Source organism: Mesocricetus auratus, unplaced genomic scaffold, assembly GCF_017639785.1.
Source record: "Mesocricetus auratus isolate SY011 unplaced genomic scaffold, BCM_Maur_2.0 Super-Scaffold_100015, whole genome shotgun sequence".
NCBI lineage: Eukaryota > Metazoa > Chordata > Mammalia > Rodentia > Cricetidae > Mesocricetus > Mesocricetus auratus.
The window spans coordinates 63,874,440-63,897,433 of record NW_024429198.1 but is presented as its reverse complement, the minus strand read 5'-3'; the positions used below and the strand labels follow the sequence as shown (position 1 = coordinate 63,897,433).

General features: G+C 46.8%; 2 protein-coding genes across 3 annotated transcripts in view; one reads left to right on the top strand and one right to left on the bottom strand.

Moving 5' to 3' along the window:
* The window catches only part of Cdc23 (cell division cycle 23), a 14,807-nt gene extending 1,192 nt beyond the window's left edge, over positions 1-13,615 (top strand). Inside the window, exons 3-16 of the mRNA XM_040758085.1 lie at positions 2,990-3,127; positions 4,339-4,381; positions 4,851-4,956; positions 5,060-5,192; positions 7,594-7,771; positions 7,880-7,977; positions 8,106-8,187; positions 9,556-9,709; positions 9,840-9,959; positions 10,216-10,291; positions 10,616-10,677; positions 11,775-11,853; positions 11,934-12,053; positions 12,249-13,615. Of these exons, the coding sequence (XP_040614019.1) occupies positions 2,990-3,127; positions 4,339-4,381; positions 4,851-4,956; positions 5,060-5,192; positions 7,594-7,771; positions 7,880-7,977; positions 8,106-8,187; positions 9,556-9,709; positions 9,840-9,959; positions 10,216-10,291; positions 10,616-10,677; positions 11,775-11,853; positions 11,934-12,053; positions 12,249-12,419 (1,560 nt within the window). The 3' untranslated portion in view covers positions 12,420-13,615. The remainder of the gene's footprint in view (positions 1-2,989; positions 3,128-4,338; positions 4,382-4,850; positions 4,957-5,059; positions 5,193-7,593; positions 7,772-7,879; positions 7,978-8,105; positions 8,188-9,555; positions 9,710-9,839; positions 9,960-10,215; positions 10,292-10,615; positions 10,678-11,774; positions 11,854-11,933; positions 12,054-12,248) is intronic.
* Kif20a (kinesin family member 20A) lies at positions 13,599-22,872 on the bottom strand. Of its 2 annotated transcripts, none has more exons than XM_021234460.2 (19): positions 22,754-22,872; positions 22,108-22,360; positions 19,962-20,051; positions 19,768-19,887; positions 19,043-19,181; positions 18,758-18,945; positions 18,547-18,673; positions 18,195-18,389; positions 17,992-18,103; positions 17,837-17,905; positions 17,513-17,656; positions 17,051-17,216; positions 16,778-16,942; positions 16,517-16,656; positions 15,676-15,778; positions 15,151-15,346; positions 14,891-14,982; positions 14,512-14,649; positions 13,599-14,107 (listed from the first exon to the last, which is right to left on the bottom strand). In XM_021234460.2, exons 2-19 carry the CDS (start codon positions 22,267-22,269, stop codon positions 13,796-13,798), a joined length of 2,658 nt encoding a protein of 885 aa, XP_021090119.1. In that variant the 5' UTR covers positions 22,270-22,360; positions 22,754-22,872; the 3' UTR covers positions 13,599-13,795. The 2 variants fall into 2 exon arrangements, with proteins under 2 accessions (XP_021090119.1, XP_021090116.1); XM_021234457.1 differs by having other exon boundaries at positions 22,643-22,758.
* Positions 22,873-22,994: the final 122 nt, after the last annotated feature.

Here is a 22,994-nt window from a genome sequence, read left to right as displayed (position 1 = left end):
CACCATCGCTCTTTGTTGCAAATTGATTTGAGAGTATGAGTCTGGGTTGGGCTGTGTCACAGCTTTTAATCCCAGCACTCAGGAGGCAGAGGCAGGCGGGTCTCTGAGTTGGAGGCTAACCTGGTCTATAGAGCGAGTTCCAGGACAGCCAAGGCTACACAGAGAAACCCTGTCTCAACCCCTCCCCCCCCCCCAAAAAAAAGTGTACCAGGCACATAGGATTCAGGAACAGCAACCGTTCTCATTAACAGCAGAAGGCAGAGTACATGTGTCCTGGAAGTAGGTTCTCATCTGTGTTTCAGACATGGTCTCTAGTAATACCATCAGTGCCGGCAGGTGAGTTAGAAGGGGCAAGCTTTCTGCTGCTGCGTATGGTGGCTCATGGAGTAGAAACACTTGGGGTGCTGACACAGGGGGATTGCCAGTTGTTTGAGGCTGGCCTATGAATCGAGCATCTGCTTCAACCCTCCAACCCCCTTCCCAAAAGTGGCAGCCTTTTCACTTGTAGGTAATGTTAATAAACTTCCAGTTTCCAAGAAGATTAAGTAAGCCATGAGGGCAAAATAGAGCATACATGACCTTATGTGACTTTTCTTTTAAATCATTGTGTCTTACTGGCTTGTGCGCCTCTGTGCTGACAGTCACAGAGCCTAGGCACAATGACGTCCTCAATTGGACAAAGCTTTGTTGAGTGAGTAAGCCGTGAACAATGCCCACTGAGAGAAGAGCTTCAGCAAGTGACCCTGTCTTGAGAATCCGTGTCACAGGGCCAACTGAAAGGCTGACAGCTTGAGTCGGATCCCTCGCCACACAGGGTGGAGGCAGAGAGCAAGCCACGTAAATCATTCTTAAGGAGATGCATTGACTTAGCAGCCCCTTTGCTGATTTGCTGAGCACTTATTGTTTTTTATTTGTTTGTTTGTTTTTTGCCCTAAGGACTGTCACAGAAGAAATATTTAAATCTAATTTAGCCTTGATGTAAAGTTTAGAGTAAACATTAAAACTTCAGGTGTTTAGTTTTTCTTTTAGGTTCTGGACCTAGGACCTGTGCTAAGCATGCACTCTAACACTGAGACATTTTTATATTGGTAGCTCTCTTTTTACTTAAAAAAAAAATTATGGGCCGGGTGGTGGTGTCCCTTGACTTTAATCTCAGCACTCTGGAGGCAGGTAGATCTCTTGGAGTTCGAGGCGAGCCTGACCTATAGATGGAGTTCCAGGACAGCCAAAGCTGTTACATGGAGAAACGTTGAGCCTTCCCTTCAGCCCCACTCTTTGTTGTTAGACAGGGGTCTCACTGAGGGTTCCAGGTAGGGCTTAAATTTGCCATCTTCCTGCTTCAGTTTTCAGAGTAACTTGGATTAAAGGCCTATGCCACTAGGCTGGGTGAAACTTTCATTTTAAAATCAAATTCCTCTGAATTACATTGTCTCTAACTTTGAGCAGAACATTCTGGGTGTTTCCTGAAGCAAAAATGAAAGTAGGAATTTATTTTTACTTGTTTTTTGAGACGGTCTCATTATGTAGCCTTGTGTGGTGGATAGTTTTGTGTCAACTTCACACAAGCTAGAGTTATTTGAAAGGAGGGAACTTTAATTGAGGAAATGCCTCCGTAAGATCCAGCCAACTGTATAGCATTTCCTTCCTTCCTTTCTTTTTCTTTGTTTTCCAAGACAGGATTTCTCTGTGTAGCCCTGGCCATCCTGGGACTCCCTCTCTGTAGACCTAGGCTGGCCTTGAACTCAGAGGCTTGCCTGCCTCTGACTACCAAGTACTGGGATTAAAGGTGTGGGCCACCATGCCATGTAGTGACCAGAGGATGATTTTGGGGATTTGGTTGTCTCCTACCATGTGGGTTCTGGGTATCAAATTCAGATTTTCAGGCTTTCTGGTAGGCTTCTTGCTGGCTCCAAAATACAAATTTAAAGGCGTATGGTCCAAGCAGTAAGATTTTCTGAATTATATAGGTGCATGAGGAGCTAGGAATATTACTTTATGTGTGTATGTTTATACAGTTTTGCATAACTTTGTGGTAGTATTTACTGGTCTCAGACTTGATATGTACACCAGATTGGCCTTGGGCTTTCAGTGACCCCTTCCCTCTGCATACTGAGTGCTGAGATTATAGGCATCACAGCTGTCCTGGGTGAATTTCTTCATACTTCACGTAAATTTTATTTACTTACTATATGTGTCTGTGTTTGCACGCATGCCATGGTACATATGTTGAGGTCAGAAGATAGCCTGCAGGAGTTGGTTCTCCTGCTACTATGTGGGTCCTGGGGATTGACTAAGGTTTTCCGGTTGATCACAAGTGTTCTTAACCTTCTGAGTCATCTTGCTGGCCCCAACAAACCCAGACTTGTGTGTGACAGTCAGGGATACTCACCACTATACTAATGAGGATGTTCGCCTGCCTGCCCCCAAGATACCATTTTCTCCTCTCCCCCTTTTTTTCTCCTTTGGGCTGTCCTCATTATATAGTACTGGCTGTCCTGAATCTCACTGTGTTGGGAAGACTTGGTTTGGACTCTCAGAGACTCGCCTGCCTCTGCCACCTGAGTGCTGGGATCAAAGGTGTGTGCCACCATGCCAGGCCCCACTTTTTTTTTTTTTTTGGTTTTTCGAGACAGGGTTTCTCTGTGGCTTTGGAGATTGTCCTGGAACTCGCTTGGTAGTCCAGGCTGGTCTCGAACTCACAGAGATCCGCCTGCCTCTGCCTCCCGAGTGCTGGGATTAAAGGCGTGCGCCACCAACGCCCAGCCAGGCCCCACTTTTTATTTAGTGTACGCGTATGTGCTGCCAACACAAACACCACACTTTTTATTTTAAAAAATACTTTGGAAAAGAAGTTCTTTGGCTTTACAGGTGATACATCATTAAAAAGTACTGTATAAATTCATGTATTTGCCCATTTTGGGGTACTGTGCTTTTATAGATGCACTCTGACAGTCTTATCCTGACCACTCACACACCTTGTTTCTTCCAGGAGGACGCCCAGGACGTGGATGCGTATACCCTGGCTAAGGCCTACTTTGATGTTAAAGAGTATGATCGGGCAGCGCATTTCCTGCAGGGCTGCAATAGCAAGAAAGCCTATTTCCTGTACATGTACTCCAGATACCTGGTGAGGTCCACCTTAACATGTTACTCTGCCCTCAGTGAAGCATCTGTATTTTAGGACCAAGAGGAATTTCTTTAACTTCATTTTTATTTTATGTGCATTGATGCTTTGCCTACATGTCTGTGTGAGGGTGGTGTAGGTGTCAGATCCCCTGGAACTGGAGTTACAGACAGTTGTGAGCTGCCATGTGGGTGCTGGGATTTGAATCTGGGGCATCTGGAAGTACAGCCAATGCTTTTGACCACTGAGTCATTTCTCCAGCCTTGAAAAAGTTTAATTTCTAAATATCTAGGTAGTGGGTCATCACGTGAGTGTACTTAATAACTATTGCAGTAATGATAATTAAAAAATTGATGCCAGGCCTGGTAGCGTACACCTTTAATCCTAGCACTCAGGAGGCAGAGGCAGGTAGATCTCAATGAGTTTGAGGCTAGCCTGGTCTACAAGAGTGAGTTCCAGGACAGCCTCCAAAGCCACAGAGAAACCCTGTCTCAACAAACCAAGACAAACAAACCATTCTTTGTATGGGATGTCTCCCATTTTTTTTGTCCAGTTACCCATAAGCTGACCAGCATAGTAAGCTGCTGCATTCATGGTAGGCAGACTGGGCAGACTGTCTTTTTTTGTTTTTTCCTTCGAGACAGGGTTTCTCTGTATTGTTTTGGAGGCTGTCCTGGAATTCACTCAGTAGACCAGGCTGCCCTCTTAACTCACAGAGATTCACCTGCCTCTGCCTCCTAAGTGCTAGCCACCGCCTGGCTAGGCAAACAGTCTTAACTGTTACATCTTCAGCCCCAGTACCCATTGCTGATTTTTGTCTGAAACAGACTTTTCCCTCCCTCAGAACACCTTTACCTGATATTTCAAAATTGTTTTTTCCATTTATCATCTTTCCACACTTAATCGACATGAGGATTATGCTTCCAGTAAGAGCCACCATCCCCTTCCACATTTATTTCTCCACTTAGTATCAGCATGACCTCATGGATTCTCATAGTTTTAACTGTCTGTAATTCATTCATTACTCTATGTCAGCCTTTGGTGCTTGGTGTACTCTATGTTTAGCGAGTGGGAACACCTGAATGAATGTTGTTTATAAGGTGTGTGTTATTTTGCTTAGGTTTTGTCAGCCCTGTAGATAGAATCAGGCTGCTGATTTTACAAAAAGCTGGAAAAATGTATTTGTTGATTTTTTTCCCCCCCTTCTCTTACAGTCTGGAGAAAAAAAGAAGGATGATGAAACAGTCGATAGCCTAGGTATGTTTTCCCATCTAACCCTTGTCATAAAAAGCACATCTGCACACTTAGATGCCTTATAGGCCATGAAGGTACCATACGTAGACATGCAGAATGGAGCGCTCATGGCCTGTCTCAGCTACCTGATTGTCACCCAGCGCCACTCGGGACTGCTGTGGGAATCGGCCTGGTGACTTGTTTGCTTCCCTTAACCCATGCTTGTTTTCTGCTGAAACCTAAGGTGGAAAATTCAGTTTTAATTGAAGCTTCTGGTCTGTAAACACTGATAACCTAGGACTGCACAGCAGCCGTCATCTAGAGAAAATGGGTTGTGTGAGGGATTGCAGGGACAGATTTGGTGGGTGATAACAAAGTGCGCGCGCGTGTGTGTGTGTGTGTGTGTGTGTGTGTGCGCGCGCGCGCGCGCGCTTGCGCGTCTGAGGATGGAAGCGAGCGTCCTTTCCTCAGGTGAGAGCCTGTCTCTCCCCAGGGCCTCTGGAGAAGGGACAGGTGAGAAACGAGGCTCTCAGGGAGCTGCGAGTGGAGCTCAGCAGGAAGCACCAGGCCCGGGGCCTCGATGGATTTGCCCTTTACCTGTGAGTGCCCCCAGGGGCTGGGCTTTCAGCAGCATTTGTCCCTTGAGGAGAGGAGGCCTTCTCAGGTGGTACCTTTCATGCTGAATGTGACTTTCTCTCTCAGGTACGGGGTGGTGCTTCGGAAACTGGACTTGGTGAAAGAGGCCATTGACGTGTTTGTGGAGGCCACTCATGCTTTGCCTCTGCACTGGGGAGCCTGGCTGGAGCTGTGTAACCTCATCACAGACAAAGAGATGGTAAATTAACATGAGCTTCATGGGGAAACGTTGTAATCTGTGGTAGTCTCCTGGGGAGAAGGGGTGCTCCCAGTGTAGCTAACCCCAGCCCTGTCACGAATTTGTTTGTTTGAACTTGCTAGATAGCCTAGGGTTTATTTAACCTGCTGGTTCTCCGGCTTCCACCTCCCTCCCTCCTTGGGCGTCTGGGTGTGTATTCTCATGCCTGGCTTTTTTGTTTGAGACAGGTGCTCTCATGTAGCCCTGGCTCTCTGTAGATCAGGCTGCCTCTGTCTCCCAAGTGCTGGGATTAAAGGCATGTGTCATTATGCCCTGCCCCGAAGTCTCTTTCATTAGTTGCTACCTGTGAACTCTGCTTAGTATGCCTTTTGTCCTTTTGTTGCTCCTAAATAGCTAAAGGTAGGCCAGGCATGGCGGCCAGTGCCTTTAATCCTGCACTCGGGAAGCAGGTCTGTATGAATTCAGGGCTATCTTCATCTGTGTATCAAATTCCAAGCCATCCAGGGCTACATTATGAGACCTTTATCCCAGCACTCAGGAGGCAGAGATAGGCGGATCTCTATGAGTTCAAGGCCAGCCTGGTCTACAGAGCAAGTTCCTAGACAGCCTCCAAAGTTGCACTGAGAAACCTTGTCTCAAAAAAAATCAAACCAAGGCCGGGCGTTGGTGGCGCACGCCTTTAATCCCAGCACTCGGGAGGCAGAAACAGGCGGATCTTTGTGAGTTCGAGACCAGCCTGGTCTATAAGAGCTAGTTCCAGGACAGCCTCCAAAGCCACAGAGAAACCCTGTCTCGAAAAACCAAAAAACCAAAAAAACAAAAAACAAAAAAAATCAAACCAAAACAAAATCTAAAGGTGGGCTGATTCTTCCTTTCCCCCAACAATGGTTTGTGCTGCTAGGTCAGTGTCTGAAAATGTTATCTTTATTTGTACTCACTTCTGTTAGGCTTTCCTTATATCTAAAATACAATTTTTTCATCTTGCATATCCAAGTGTCTCTTCTCTTGCCTATTAGATTTCTTTCTTCCTTCCAGCTTGATCATTACTGTCACTACTCAAAATATTCTGAGTTTGGGTGGGGGTGGTTATTATTGGTGTTGGACATAGTAGGCATTAAATCTAGCCCCTACCCCGAGCTGAGAAAGTTCTCTACTACTGACATCCGTCTCAACACCTCCAAGTCTGTTGCGTCCTTTTCTCCTATCGCTCTTACCCAGGGTTGAAACAGTGCTGTGGTTTCTTTTCTTTGGGATCTTTTTCTTAGTTGCTTGTCACTTCTGTTAGTATCTCAGGTCTGGATTACTTAATTAAATAATAGATACTTTATAGCTTTTGATTTACACTCTTCCATTTCCTAGTCATCCTGAACACAGTTTCCAAAATTCCCCCCCCCCCTTTTTTTTTTTTTTTTTTTTTTGGTTTTTACGAGACAGGGTTTCTCTGTATTGTTTTATTGTTTTGGAGGCTGTCGGTCCATCCCGGCCTTGAACTCACCGAGATCCGCCTGCCTCTGCCTCCCGAGTGCTGGGATTAAAGGCGTGCGCCACCACTGCCCGGCTCCTTTTTTTAAATTATATTAAAATACTTAGTTTTATTTTATGTGTGCAAGTGTTTGCCTGCATGAATTTATGTGCACCGTATGTGTGCATGGTGTCCAAGGAAGTCAGAATAAGGCATCAGAATCTCTAGAATTACAGGCAGTTTTGAGTCACCCTGTGGGTGCTGGGGATTGAACTGAGGTCTGCAGTAAGAGTACCCCTTCCCCCCACAGTAATCTCTTTATGTATTTCTGGCTGACCGGAACTCTCTATGTAGACCAGGATATCACAGAGATCCTCTTGCCTTATTTCCCAAGGAGGAGACAGGGTTTCTCTGTGTAGGTCTGGCTGTCCTGGACCTTGCTATGTAGCTCAGGCTGGTCCTCCTGCCTCTGCCTTCCAAGTGCTGTGATTAAAAATGTGCACCACTATGCATAGCTCCTTTTTCTATTTTTGGTTGTGAGCCTAGCCTTTAACGGCTGAGCCATCTCTCCAGCCCATCCTTTTTCTATTTTTAAAGGTGGCTTTCTCTGTGAAGACCACGCTGATACCAAATTTATGGCCATCTCTCTGTGATGGAGCCATCTTAAAACACTTTGGTGGCCAGCAAAATGCAGTGGTTTTTTTTTACTATATCTTGTTTTCTGGTGTGTGATTGGATCCACTTTTCTTTTTTTAAAGTCTATCCTACCACGCCATTATCTCCTAATTATGTTTGTGAGTCAAATTCAGTGAGGTTACTGAATTTGTAGGTGTTCTAATAAAATTTTTGTGATGAATCCTTTTAGACAGTAGTGATCTTTGTTTGGTGTTGTTTTGGGAGAAAGACCAGATTAGACTAAGTCTGTCCCTCTCGTGCTAGCTCAAGTTCCTGTCTTTGCCTGACACCTGGATGAAGGAGTTCTTCCTGGCTCATATATACACAGAACTGCAGCTGATAGAGGAGGCCCTGCAGAAGTACCAGCATCTCATCGATGTGGGCTTCTCCAAGAGCTCGTACATTGTGTCCCAGATCGCGGTTGCCTACCACAACATCCGAGGTGAGTTCACGAGGACGCCGGGATGCTTACAGACTCAGGTGCAGCTGGCTGGGTTTCGAAGACTTGGGGTGCAGTTAGTTGGTTTTGAATTCTGCCTTCTTTTTGCAGATATTGACAAAGCCCTTTCTATTTTTAATGAGCTGAGAAAACAAGACCCTTACCGGATTGAAAATATGGACACATTCTCCAATCTTCTTTATGTCAGGGTAATTTGTTCCTCTTGTCTGCACTCGATGAAACTCCTAGATTAGATTATCATGTTTGCATTATCTAAAGAAAAAACAGCTTTAGGGTGCTGTGTCAGGCTCATGAGGTCTTCCTCTTTTTTTCTCAGAGCATGAAGTCTGAATTGAGTTATCTGGCGCATAACCTCTGTGAAATTGATAAATACCGAGTAGAAACATGCTGTGTAATTGGTGAGATTTAGCCACTTTTATTTCTTTTAAGATCTCTCTTTAAGCCGGGCATTGGTGGCGCACGCCTTTAATCCCAGCACTCGGGAGGCAGAGGCAGGCGGATCTCTGTGAGTTCGAGGCCAGCCTGGTCTACAGAGCTAGTTCTAGGACAGCCTCGAAAAACAATACAGAGAAACCCTGTCTCGACAAAACCAAAAAAAAAAGATCTCTCTTTCTCTCTCTCCCCCCTTCTCCCCCCCATACCTTTCCCATGCCCTAGGCCACTGATTAGCTTTCTAGCTTATAATTTTGCCTCTTACAGAAATTTTATGTTAATGAATAATACTGCTTAATATTAATAAAATCTTATTGTCTAACGTCTTTTAGTTAGCATCTTTCTTTTTCCTTTTTTGACTGCCTAAAGCTTACTATATACCAGAGTGGAGTGGCCTCAAACTCACAGAGCTATGCCTCCCCTTCCCCTCCCAAATGCTAGGATTTAAGGCATTTGCCTCCCTTTAAACCTGCATGCTTTTAAGATTTAGGAATGTTGTAGCACCTAAAGTAATTCTTTTTCTTCCTGGACTGGGCCCCATTGTTTGGATCTACCATATTTTGCATGTCTATTCATGACTTATGGTAAGACAGGTAACCTTTAGACTTTAAATCTTCTGCAGTGTCTTAAGTCAATTTGTCTTTTCACAAACAGTTGTAATAGAATGTTGTGATTGTACCTTTTTAATTCTTTTGAGAAATTCCTATGAAGTCTAGGTTTAAAATAACGTAGTTTAGAACTACTAATCTAAGTAAACAAAAAAAATCAAGCTAGGCGTGGTGGCACACCACTGGGGAGGCAGAGGCAGGTTAATCTCTGATTCAAGGCCAGCCTGGTCTACAGAGAGAGTTCAAGGACAGCCAGGTCTACAAAGAAACTCTCGAAAAACCAAAATAAATAAAAATCACCAACCTAAAGCATCGTGTAGAACATTCTCATATTACAAAAATGTATATAAATGCTATATGTACATGAGATAAATGAGGGAACAGTTTTTAATTTTTTATGTTTAAGGGTTTATTTATGTTTATTAGTGTGCGTGTGTGTATGTGTGTGGGTATGTATGTGTGTGTGTGTGTGTATGTATGTATGTATCTGTGTGTGTGTGTGTGTGTGTGTGTGTGTGTGTGCACGTGCGTGCCTGGTACAAAAGAAGGCTAGAAGAGGGTCTCAGGTCCCCTGGCACTGGAGCTACAGATAGTTGTGAGCCATCATGTGGTTGCTGGGAACTGAACCTGGGTCCTCTGGAAGAGCAGCCAATGCTCTTAAACCACTGAACCATCTCTCCTGTGTGTGTTTACTGGGAATCATTTTATTTTGTTTTTTTTAATCAGGCAATTATTATAGCTTACGCTCCCAGCATGAGAAAGCAGCCTTATATTTCCAGAGAGCCCTGAAGTTGAACCCTAGATATCTTGGGGCCTGGACACTGATGGGGCATGAGTACATGGAGATGAAAAACACCTCTGCTGCTATCCAAGCTTACCGGTGAGCACCTCGTGGGCTGGGGAGGGTAAGGGGAGCAGACTTCTGTGTTATCAGGAACCTCTGGTAAGCCTACGTGTTGCTAACCTTAATTCTTTTACCATGTTTCTGGTCTGATTTGTCTATTTCTTAGACATGCCATTGAAGTCAATAAGAGAGACTACAGAGCTTGGTATGGCCTTGGGCAGACCTATGAAATCCTTAAAATGCCATTTTATTGCCTTTATTACTATAGACGGGCCCACCAGTTGCGGTAAGTTGGTTTCTTGACAACATGGTTAATAGGATACCATCTCTCTCAGGCATGAAGGGTGTGGTCTAGTAATTTTTACTTGGTGTCCCTACTAGTAGATTTATAGGATAATTATGGACACAATGTAATTAAATGAAGAATTGATTGAAGAACAGTCCTTGCATGTTGGGAATAGCATGAGAATAGTAGAGACTAGCCTTTCAGTTGAGGTCTTGGTAAAGTCTTTGCTCTAACTATTTGTCACCCTTTTTCATAGTCCCAATGATTCACGTATGCTGGTAGCCTTAGGAGAATGTTATGAGAAACTCAATCAACTAGTGGAAGCCAAAAAGGTACCTCAAATTTTGGCCTGGAGAATTTGAGCAGAATCTGCTGTTTAGAAGGAGGTTGGACTGTATGTGCTGTGATCCCCGGCCCCCGTATTCTGATGTATGTGTATAGCAAAGTCTGAATATTTTGTAGGTGCATGGGATAAAAAGAAATTAGGCTGATTATTAGCATGGATGTTTACATGTAGCCTGGACCTATAACAGTTAGGGAAATGCTCTGTATTGTGTGAGCCTGCATTTCTAGAAGGCTTGCATGGCCTTAGCATTTATGTGATTAGTTGTTCCACATGGGCAGTAGTCAGAAGTGACCGGTTTATTCTTTGGCAGTGTTATTGGAGAGCATATGCTGTGGGAGATGTGGAGAAAATGGCTCTCGTGAAGCTGGCAAAGTGAGTGAGTGTTTCTGATACTCATGTTGGTTTTCCTGAGGTCATGTCATACTTGAATGTGGGCATGGAGCAGGGTGTGGAAATGCTGGTTTTGCTAGTGAGCCCCACTTTTTTCCATGTTGTAGATGAGCCCAGGACCTCATACATGCTAGGCACAAAGTTATTTATACTCTGGCCGTAGCCTCTTGACTCTAGAGAGTGCCTCTTCACGTTGAGTTGGAAATAGATTTCCTATTAAGCTAGAGATGAAAAATGAATTGAGAAAGACATGAATGTACTAGAGGTGTAGTCAGTGGTTGAGGCCTAGCATGTATCAAGGCCTGTGTGCATGCGAGTTAGTTCTTTGTTATAGTTTTCATTCTTACCAGTATTAACTGGAAAGTTTTGCAAGGGTATATTATCCAGTTATCAGTTTAAGTTAACTATGTTTTTCAAAAGCTTTTTAAGTTTTATGTATATTGTTTTTTTTTTTTTTCGAGACAGGGTTTCTCTGTATTGTTTTGGAGGCTGTCCTGGAACTCACTGTGTAGACCAGGCTGGTCTCGAACTCACAGAGATCCACCTGCCTCTGCCTCCTGAGTGCTGGGACTAAAGGCGTGCGCCACCAACACCCGGCTAAGTTTTATGTATATTGTATGGGTACATGCACATGGAGGCAGGGGACATCTTTATCAGACTTTGCTTCATGTGCCTAGAAAGGCTGAGCCATCTCACCCAGCCCTTAAATAACCTCCCCCCCGAAAAAAAGGGTCTTACTATGTAGTCCTGGGAGACATCTTGCCTGTTTTGTTTGTTTAGATCTTGTTTTTTTAAGACAGTTTCTATGTATAACCCTGGCTGTCCTGGAACTGCCCTGTAGACGAGGCTGGCCTTGAACTCATAGATCCACCTGCCTCTGCCTCCTGAATGCTGGGATTGAAGGCGTGTGCCACAGTAACCATTTGGTAGGCACTGATAGTCTTCGGGGTCTCAACATGTTATATATGTTAAAATTAACTGGTTTATATGTTATTTCTGATTTTAATTATGTCTTCACATAGTAATCTTTGACTTGCTTTGTGGCCTGAGTTTTATTTAAAGCCCAATTTCTTTTGTAGGCTTCATGAACAGTTGACTGAGTCAGAGCAGGCTGCCCAGTGTTACATCAAATACATCCAAGACATCTATTCCTGTGGGGTATGTGTCAGAGCATGAGAGCGGTGTCGCTGACTGACGGCTTCCTGTCACCTCAGTCATGCCTGCTTTCCTTATCCTAGGAAGTAGTGGAGCACTTGGAGGAGAGCACAGCCTTCCGCTATCTGGCCCAGTACTACTTCAAGTGCAAGCTGTGGGATGAAGCTTCGACGTGTGCCCAGAAGTGTTGTGCATTCAATGATGTGAGTGTGGTCTTTGCATGACGTGTAGGGAAGTCTACTTTGGTCTGTCATTCATTGAATAGTTCCTTTTTGCTTTTTTTGTTAAGGGGGCAGGACTCTTCTTTATTTGTAAGGAATGTTCTGAACAGTATTTTAATAACCAGCTTTTGAGAATAGCATTGAACACATTTTGAAACAGCTGTGACTTTGTTTCAGACCCGGGAAGAAGGTAAGGCCTTGCTCCGTCAGATCCTACAGTTGCGGAACCAAGGGGAGACGCCCAGCGCTGACACACCTGGCACCTTTTTCCTCCCTGCCTCACTGTCTGCAAACAACACTCCAACACGCAGAGTTTCTCCACTCAACCTGTCTTCAGTCACACCGTAGCTGACAACTCTCAAGTCAGCGCATTGCTAGACCAGTATTAAGCCTTACCTCCAGTAAAGAACAGCCACATCTGTTCTCCCAAGGACCTAAGCTCTTCTCATTTTTACAGATAGAAAAAGCCTTGGGGACAGCCTATGGAATCCCCTCCAGAGGCAGACAGAACTGTAGCAGGGGACAGGTACTGTCTTCTCCCAGCAAGCACTTCTTGGCCTTCCCATAGTCTCCCCACCTCCAAATCCCTTTCACAGCACTTTACCATAAGTGATGCTCCAGAAAGAAGGCTTTAATGCTGCTGGGAGTGGAGAGGCAAGGAAGGGGGTAAAGATTATCCTGCTTGTCTGCTGTCCTGCAGCAGGGAGGGCAGGTGTTGACCTCTCTGTGTAGCCGAGGCTGGGATCCCCCTGCTTCAGCCTCCCTGATGATGGGATTACAGGCATATGCCATGAGGCCTGGCTAGAATGACCTTTATTTTGCCAAATGTGGCCTCTATTGCGATGCCAGAGATTAGGTTCAAATGGAGTGTAGCTAGCTACCCATGGTCTTGGGGAGATGTTTCTCAAAGGGAGTCCTCCTTTTAAAACCTTTCAAATGAAGTCTCAGTGAGCACGAACTCATATTGAGGGCAGAGATGGCTATAGCATGAACTATACCCTGATGAAGGCAACACAAGGAGACCAGATTACAAATGACTTTGTGGACATTTGAAAGTAACTTTTCTATTTCAGATATAAAATTCATGCTGGCACCTTTTAGTAAATAATACTTTTGTTTTCAACCTTATCTACAAGGTTGAGGGAATCATTCTGTGTTCTTGATGTTTGTACCATGTGATGCTATAGATTATTCTGTTATATTCCCCTCTTACTTTTGAGACTTCATTTATAGAGAATCATTAGCTGGACATTGTAGAGCATGTCTTTAATCCTAGCATTTTGGAGATAAGAGGCAGGTTAACTTTGAGACTAGCTGTCTACACAGCAAGTTCCAGGCTAGTCGGAGCTACATTTATAGTAAAGCCAAACAATCAAACCTTCAAATATGTATTGCCATTTGACTCATTTCGTAGTGCGCCTTAGGCTGGTTCCCATTGCTGTTCCTGTCCAAGGGTCCAACGGGCCAGATGGTATTTATATCAGTTTCTGTCCCCCTTTTTATATTTTTCTAAGTTTGGAATCCAAATAAAAGCATAAACCATGTCTTTATTCAGTATAATATTTGTGCACAGAAAAAAAAAGATTATATAAGTGACTATAATACAATAATTCTGGATACAGTTCAGGATATATATATATATGTGTGTGTATGTGTTAAAGCTTAAGAGACTTATAAGCTGAGCAGCCTCAGATCATCAAGCATGCATCTTCATCTCCACAACTTTAGTATTTTTTGCCAAAAGGAGATCTGAGCAAAGGAGAGTGCCGTGAGCGCAAGATCCTCGTGTAAGGGCCGCTGTCGGTAGAGCTTGGGCAGGTGGGTGTTCGGGGAAGTAGGTTTCGAAGGAATGGCTTCTTTCCTGGGGGTTGATGATTCGGTTGCTGATTTTCCTGGTTTGTCCCCAGCCGCTTTTTAGCAGAAGAGCTTTGGAGCTTTTGCACAGTGTTATACTGCTCGGCAATGCAGGCTGCCTTTTTCCGCAGGTCCAGTTTCACTAGCATCATGTTATTTTGTAGCTCAGCCAGGGTCTGGTTCTAAGAAACATACAAGTTAGAGAAAAAAATACTAATGTCTTCAAAGGTTGAATCTTCTATGGATGTGGTAGTATACACCTTTAATCCTAACATTTTCTAGATTCTAGGTCAGCCAGGGCTAAACAGCGAGACCCCGTCATCTTCTGAACTTTCAGCTTGTCCCTAGGTATCAAGTACCATGTTCAGTCTAAAAAGTGTACATTTTTGCTTAGCATTTTAAGATCTCTGGTATCAGGACAGGTCATAGCTTAGTGATAGAGCGCTTGTTCAGCATGCATGACGCCCTGGGTCCCACCCCCAACATGACACCAGCGTCACGTTTTCACTAGTGCATCTTTCTCTTCCGTTCTCACGTGTTTACTGGAGTGGGCTGGAAAGGGGAGGACCATCCAGGCTGCCCTCACCTGCTTGATTAAGATGTCATCACAGTTGGTCAAGGCTTGCCGAAGTTTTTCTGCTCCGGTGCTGTGGCAACAGGCCCTTTCTGCTGACTGCAGAGACTGTCCTAGTTTCTGAATCTCTGTCCGTAGCAGTCTTATATTCTGAAAAAGTGGGAATCACATTGTGGCCAAAATCAACCATGGCAGCCATTTGAAGACAGACTTGAGGGGGGGGCTGGGGGTTGACAGTCCCAGGAACCCACATGGAACCCACGTGGCCTCCACATTACCACACGCAAAAAAACGAAAGGCAAAAACTGCTTTTCTAAATAAATAAGCCTCCCCATTCTCACATAAATTGCATTGCAGATAAAGTGCTTTGATAACAGAGAAAGGGTAGTACCTTCTGGCCCTCCTCTAGCTTCTTATCTACATCAATGGTGAAGGGCTTAGCTGTAGGTGGTGGTTCTAACATTTGCTGATACTTCTGCAGCTCTGAGGGAAACACAATATAATGCATTTGAATACAGGTTTTTCAGCTTCTGGCTTACCTCTTGAACATGGCAAGCGGACAAGTGAGGCAGTGTGCATCCTAGAGTAAGATGGGCAGACGTAGCCTGAAGTTTGCACCCAGCTCCTCCCTCACCTGCTGCCACCCCTCACCTTCAGTTGTGGAGCGGAGCTCTGCTTTGCACTGTGCTAGTTTATCTGTGACTTCCTGCAGCTGCTGCGTGGAGGCAGAGGCTGCCAACCTCTGTGACCGCCGCAGGGACAGTGTAGACCCTGGCTGTTGGGCCACAGGCTGCTTTTTGGCTTCTTGCAATAGAGTTTCTAGCTCTTCAATTTTCTCATCCCGCTCCTAAGATGGAAGCAGAGAACACAGTTTTCTGTCCAGGGTCAGATTAAACCAACATAAATCTTGACCCTGAACCTAAACTGGGTAACTACAAGGCACTAAGGGAAATGAAGAAAAACGAGGTATATACTGAGTTTATAAAACTGAGCTAGATGTGGTAGTGCACACCTTTCTTTAATCCAGCACTCAAGAGGTAGAGAGGCAGAGGATCTCCGAGTCTGAGGTCAGTTTAGCAAACCAAATCGACCAATAAATAAACAAAAGTAAAAATTTTATCTCAACCAAGTGATGGGAATCTGAGACACAGTTGGGACTGGTTGGGGCAAACTCACCTGAATCTCTTCTTGGTAGAAACTTGTCAGTGACTCCTTCAGGATCTTTAGCTTCTCTTCATACAGTTCCTCCAACAGTTCCTTTTGGTTGTCCAAATGCTCACTGACAGAAAAGGGTAGGGAGTGAGGATTCTGAGGAGTGAAATTGAGGCACAAACCCATCCTTCTGCCCCCTATCATAGGTGACTCTGAAGGGTCCAGAAATAGGGATGCTGAAATAAAAGGAATAGGAATATAGAGACACATTTTGAAAAAAAAAAACAAAACACAAAGCTGGCAGCCACTCTTAACCTTTAACAGCCATCCTTGCCGGGCGGTGGTAGCACACACCCTTATTCCCAGCACTCGGAGGCAGAGACAGGTGGATCTCTGTGTGTTCGAATTCAGCCTGATCTACTGAGCGAGATCCAGGGGGAGGTTCCAAAACAGAGACCTCGTGTGGAAAAAACAAACAAAACAGACATCCTGGCAGCCACTGTGTACAGAGGTAAATTGTTTCTTTCCTCCCATCCAGGCAGGTACAGCACACAAAGGTCAGCGTCTAACTATTGCAGGAGGAATTGTTTTCTTTCAGGGGCAGTGAAGACCTGCCGTATCAACCATGGGCTTTTGTAGACCTGTGGCTTTAAACCTGACCTCAAGGTTGTAAAAGCTCTTTAACCCAAGACAAGCCCCCAGTTTCAGAGGCCAGCTCTCTAGCTGTGGTCCCGGTTCGTTGGTTTTGTTCCCCATGTTGATTTTACTTATTTGTGTGTATGGCATTCCGCCTCCATCAGTGCCTCGCACCGGCAGAGGCAGCGGCTCTCACTAGGTGGCTGCTGGGAATTGAACTCAGCCACACCTGCACCACTGCTCCCGCTGCTGCATCTGCTCCACCATCTCGTTGCAGATTTCCTCCCGGAGCTGCATCTCCAACTGCAGCTTTTCTTGTCGTTCCTTTAGAAGCAGGGCTTTCATGGCTTCCACCACTTGTAGTAGCTCCTAGGAAGGGCACGTTTGTAAGAGATCTTAAGATCCTGCAGCAGCAGCAGCAGGCCCAAACCCATGAAGAGCACTCGAGCACGTGTAGCCATCAAGCTGCTCGAGCTTCCTCGCGTCTCACCTCCTTGCCATACATGGAGAGGTCAGCCTCGTTTTCAGGGTGGTCATCAAGGCCTGAGTCAGCGTGGTCCCCTTTCTCTAAGCCAGGGGACGCCTGAAGACCGTGCTCCTTGATGAATGAATGCAGGGACGGGATTCCCAAATGTACAGGCGGGGCATGCACAAGCTAGAGGAGAAAGAAAAACCTTACTTGACTGTTTAGCTAGTTCCTAAGAGCTATCTTAGGGCTGCTAGTCCAAAGTAAGTGCGACCATCCATGCCTGTAGCTTCACACCTGGCTGGCAAGGGCTGAGAACTTGGCCACGTGAAGAGTCTCATCATAGGCAGATGCACAGGGATTCACATTGACAATCATACACGAGCGGCCTCGACCAGTGAAGAAGCTTTGGAACACACGAGTCAGCTTGCTGTCTCGGAAAGGAATCAGGCTCTGCTTTGACCTTGCACAGAATCAGATAAATAGCATTTTTTTTTTCGTTTTTTGAGACAAAGTTTCTCTGTGGCTTTGGAGGCTGTCCTGGAACTCGCTCTGTAGACCAGGCTGGCCTCGAACTCACAGAGATCCGCCTGCCTCTGCCTCCTGAGTGCTGGGATTAAAGGCGTGCACCACCAACGCCCGGCGATAAATAGCATTGTTAACGTAACTTCAGCCCCGAAGGGTTTCTAAGCACCATCCTCACTGGTGACGGCCACTGACGAATCACCAAACCCCAGGTCATCCTAGCCTGCCGCTTACCTGTTCTGCTGATTTTGTCGCAGGGCAGCAATACATCGACCCAGGGTGTGCAGAGAAGTGTTAATGTTTCCTGCTTCCTTTAGCCGCTCACCACTTTTTTGATCTTTGCAGCGCTCTGAGCCGGCCAAATCACAGAGTGACAGTCTGGATGGGATAATGTGTACGATCTGGTATAAGGAACTCAGCTTATTACATAATTCTGGTAAGGGAAGGGCCTACCAAAATTTTTTGTGCCCAAGGAAGGAGAATACTTAATTCCTTTGAGAAGTTCCCTTTGCCTCCAACTAGGTGGTCAAGACCATCAACCCTCAGTGGGAGACTTACTCACTGATCTTGGGCACCATGTCCCCTTCTCCTTGAAGGTGCAAGATTCTGACTGAGAAGATGCTGTGACTGAAAAGGAAGAGAAAAGTCACATCAACAAACAGGTGAAGTGCTAAAGCTTCCTAGACAGTCAGGAGTCAACTCTCACAACTTGCCTCCGACTGGAGTTCTGGTTCAGGTGGGTGTTAGCGAAGCTCTGGTTCTTACGACCCACTCTCAAGAGTTTCCAGGCTTCCTCAACATCTCGAACATGAATCCAGTTGAGGTCTGGGGTCAAGACAGAGGCGGGGAACACTTAGCCCTGTTTGCAGTTCCCCACGCCCCCAGCTGTCCCAGCGGCTCCTCTCCCTCTGCAAACCTTTCACGTAAGGATTGCCGTTGTGGTCCTCGCACAGCCGCAGGGTCTGTCTCTTGTGCTGATGGCTAGGTGGTTCTAACAGGTCATAGAGCAACTCATTGTAGATCTCAAAGAAGGAGACCCAGACAGAGAAGCGAATGTCTGCTGGGACACTTACTGGGGCAGTGTCTGGCTGTGCCCATGACTGACTTGTTTCTATGGAAAAAAAAAAAAAAGAACAACAAAGTGTAGGTCATTAGCCAAGGAGCATTTCATCTTGCCTTGATCTATAGGAGTTTCAACAGACGGACTTCAGGTTGCAGTCCCTGGCTGTAACAGGGAGTGGGTCCAGCAGAGCCTACTCGGCACATACCATCCAGCTGGCTACTGCTGGGGAGCTGACTGGTGGAAGAGAGCCCAGCAACACCACTGTCGAAGCTGGTGCTGGTACCCATCCGACTGTCAGCGTGGGCCCGTTTCTTCAACGAGGTGGACAGCTCCTGAAGTGGCAGAGAGAGAAGATAAGCACAAACCCTAACCAAAGTCTGCACCCTTCCTTTATCCCAGCTTCACGAATACCTCACCTCTTGGAGGCCTCCCGTTAGCAAGGACAGCTTCTTTAGTTCCTCCTGTCGAACCTGCTTGCTGTCTAGCCAGATTACCTCGTCGGAGAGCAAGGGCTTCAGATCAGGTGTCGTATGAAGCTGGCCTTGGAGACTATTAAAGATGAGAGCCAAGGACCGTGGCAGGATCCCCCCATCCTTAACGGTACCTGGAGAATATCAGAGGTAGGCAGGGTCTTTCGCTGCATCCGAAGGTAAAGACAGCCATTAGACCCGGTTAGTAACCTGCTGAAGCTCACCACTCACCTTGGATCGTGTAGGTTTTCCCCGAGTTGGTGACTCCATATGTGTATATGAGCCAGTTCTGCCCTCTGAGCACGTCCCTTACCATGTCCTTCACCGTCAGGTTGAAGAAGGCTGCCTGTCCCACTTCTGGTCCAAATATCTAGAAACAGACCTGCTTATCAGAGGCTGCACTTCGTAGGACTAGTAGGTGTAATCCTTCTCTGGGGACTGACTACCCAAGCAGGTTTTCCTGCTGGACTCCAGCTGTTGCTAAATGCTGACGCCTCAACCCCTCTCTGCTAGACCTTCTCTTCCAAAGTAATACTTAGGGAATGCCATGGTTTGGAGATGAGTGGCTCTAGATCCCAGTCCTGTCTCCCACTTCCTACTTCTCTGGTTACAGTAAGATTACCTTCATTGTAACATGAGCCCTATAGGGAAAGAGGTGACAGTGACTCTGACACCGGTGGGAGTGAACGTGCCATCGTTACAGACACACACACGAACAATTCACACTCAGGTAGAAATCTTTTAAAGAAGAAATAAAGCTGGGTAGAGGTGGCGCATGAGACAGGAGGATCTCTGAGTTTGAGGCCAGCCTGGTCTACTGAGCAAGTTCCAGGACAGCCTCCAAAGTCGCAGAGAAACCCTGTCTCCCAAAACAAAACAAAACACCCAAAACAACATCAAAAGATTAAAATTTTTCCTGAGTGTCGGGTCTTTGTTCTTACAGCAGTATTGCATACCTGGGAAAAGGTGAATTTGTGGGTGGCCTGACCAATTCCCCTCTCATTGCTCTTCAAGGCAAAGGAATCTTTGGGTGCTTGTAGCATAAGGGTCTCTGTATTCTCAATACGGACACAGCCCTGAGAAGGCAGAGGCAGAGGTTAGCATAGTGAAGAAGCCTCTTTTGTACTACACCATCACCTTGAATCCTCACCTGATCTTCCTGTCGGTCCAACTCAGGAGTCAACAAGGGTCTGACTCGGAGGTAAACTTTCACCCTCTGTGCAGTGTCCTCAAACGGAGCCTGTAATACGAGGCCAGTCGGTTAACCTCTAAGCAAACGGGCAAACAGCCCAGTTCCTGGGAAGCATGCTACAATCCTACCTCAGACCCTTTGGTTCCACAGTCATTCTGGTCACATGAGCTTTGTTAGCCTTCCTGTCTCATCACTGCTCTGCAAATCTGGCTTGCTATACAGCAGTCTGAGTTAGAATCAGTTGATGTTTGAAAACTAGCATGTACCAGGTATGGTGGTATGTGCTTGTAATCCCAACATCCAGTAATAAGCAGACAGGAGGATCAGAAATTTAAAGCCAGTCTTGACTACAAAGGCTATCTCAATATAACTTTTATTTAACTTGGGTCCTCTGGAAGAGCAGGAAGGGCTCTTAACCCTGAGCCATCGCTCCAGCCCTGATAAACTTTAATGAAAATTGGGTCAGCAAGATGGCTCAGCATGCTGAAAAGAGACTGCCAAAAGTTCAATCACAGGAATCCACATAAAAATGGAAGAGAGCCGACTCCACAAAGCTGTCCTGACTTTCCCAACACACACACCCCAATAACAAGTAACAACAGACACGCCTGAATCAGTTCCAGTTTCTTCATGGACAAAGTTGTGAAGAATGAAGTTAAATGGCAATCGCCCTGTTTACTCAGCAGGTACTTAGAGAAGGTCTCTAGGGGGCTGGAGAGACGGCTCACAGGTTCAGAGCACTGGCTGCTCTTCCAGAGGTCCTGAGTTCAATTCCCAGCAACCACATGGTGGCTCACAACCATCTGTCATGAGATCTGGCGCCCTCTTCTGGTCTGCAGGGATACATGCAGGCAGAACATTGTATACATAATAAATAAATCTTAAAAAAAAAGAGAGAGAGGTCTCTGTATTCCCAAGGACCCTGAATTTTAGATAGTGCATCTGGTGGATGGTGCCAGAAATGCACTAAACATCTGCCAAGCACAGGGCAGCCCCTCCAACAAAGGTTTGGCTCCAAACATGAACAGTGCCGTAACAGAATGGCAGCTATGGTTATTACTGAAACATAACTTTCTTCTACCTAGTTAAGGTCACCACGGTTCTGTGCAAACAATTGTATGTGGTGCTAGGATTTGAACCTAGGACACCACAAACATTCTCACAGTCTCCATCCTTGTACCTATTTAGCATAAATAAGTAGCCTGGATACTGGAGAAATAAGATTATTCCCTCATCAATTAATTGAAAGCACGACGCAGTTAGGGTATTTCACGAATATAATACCAATAATATTCCTCCCCTCCCCCAACAGGGCTTCTCTGTGCAACAGTCCTAGCTGTCCTGAACTATCTCTTGTAGACCAGGCTGGCCTTGAATTCAGAGATCTGCCTGCCTTGTGCTGGGATTAAAGGCGTGCACCATGGCCTATTTTGCACTTGTTTTGTCCTGCTTTTTTTCTTTTTTTTAATATTTATTTATTACGTTTGCAGTTTTGCCTGTATGCATTCCTGCACTCCAGAAGAGGGCACCAGACCACATGACAAATGGCTTGAAGTCACCATGTGGTTGCTGGGAAGTGAAAGTAGTACCTGGGGCGGTGCTCTTAACTGCGGAGCTATCTATCTCTCCGGCCCTTGTTTTGGGTTTTCCAAACAGGATTCTCTTCTGTAGTCCTGGCACTAACTCACTATGTGGACCAGGCTGGCCTCACAGACCCACCTCCTGCTGGGATTACAAGTATGCCTCAAGTCCAGCTCTGCCCTCGATTTTTAATACAACTTTCACTTTCCCAGAGTCACTGGCGTTTGATCTCACACTACCTTGGGTAAAGAACTATTAAACTGAGGATACCACTTTCTTTTTTCATTTAATTTTCTTTCTTTGGTTTTTCGAGACAGGGTTTCTCTGTGTGACAGTCCCATGGCGCTCACTCTGTAGAGCAGGCTGGCCTGGAACTCACAGTAATCCGCCTGCCCTCTGCCTCCCGAGTGCTGGGATCAGAGGCGTGCGCCACCGCCGCCGCAACCACAGCCACCACCACCACCGCCGCCGCCGCCCATCTGAGGATGTCACTTTCTGCCCCGACGCCACTCGACTCCTTTACCTGTTTGTCTTCCAGGGGCGCGGAGATGACAGAGCAGTCTGACAACAGGTCCTTTCGGACTACAGACCTCAGGTCCGCAGCTGTGGACTCAAACACGGGGGAGGCTAGAGCATCCTCATCGGACAGCAAGTCCGCGGGCGGAGAGAGGATCCCGCGATCCATCGCAAGGGGTGGGGGGAGAGAGTCAGCCAGCGTCCACAGGGAGACGAAGACTAGCCGGGCAGGAGGGCACTAACGCGCAGACACCGCAAACCTGGGGGCCAGAAACAACCCCGTGGTGAGCAATGGCCTCGCTCAGGGCACCGGGTCGCGACTGCACCTCTGAAGGCGAACAGGCGCCGAGGGGTACCCGGCTCTAAAGCAGAGGGCCGCGCGCCCCGCACGGGCGTCCACAAGCCCGTCCGCCCGCGCAGGGGCGCCCCGGGACCCCCACGGGGCTTCTCCGCCCCGCTGCTAGCGTCGAGGTGACGGCCCGGGAAGAGTGACGGAGGGCACGGCCTGTGCCGCCCCGACCCAGCCCGGCTGCTGCACTCACCAGGACGCGGCCGGCCTCGCTGCGGCCCCGGTGCAGCACGCCCACCCCGGCTGCAGAGCCGAGACCCCGGCCCGACTCCGCCCACGCGGCGCAGCTTTGTCCCTCGCGCACCGTTTTAAACGGCGCGCTGAGCCCGTCCCGCCAATCAGAACGCGCCGTCTGCAGCCGCCAATCCGCGGGGTTGCGGGGGCGGGGAGAAGCAGGGGGGCGGAGCCGACCGGGAGGCCGCCCGCCTGCTTCCGCTCGACCTCGTCGTCGAATGTAGGTCCGGGTCACCAACCGCCAGGGGGTGCGGAGTTGCGGGGTACGGGGACCGTCCCCCGTCCCCTCGCGGCTCCTCGGCTCCAGCTGT

Bases quoted from the DNA above. Each gene is read 5' to 3' on its own strand.
- Kif20a (XM_021234460.2), bottom strand. From the start codon at position 22,269: ATGGATCGCGGGATCCTCTCTCCGCCCGCGGACTTGCTGTCCGATGAG. The intron at 20,052-22,107 runs GTAAAGGAGTCG...CTCGTATTACAG, and splicing joins CGCCCCTGGAAGACAAACAG to GCTCCGTTTGAGGACACTGC. The intron at 16,943-17,050 runs GTGTGAAGCTAC...TTTCTCCTCTAG, and splicing joins TCTCAGCCCTTGCCAGCCAG to CTTGTGCATGCCCCGCCTGT.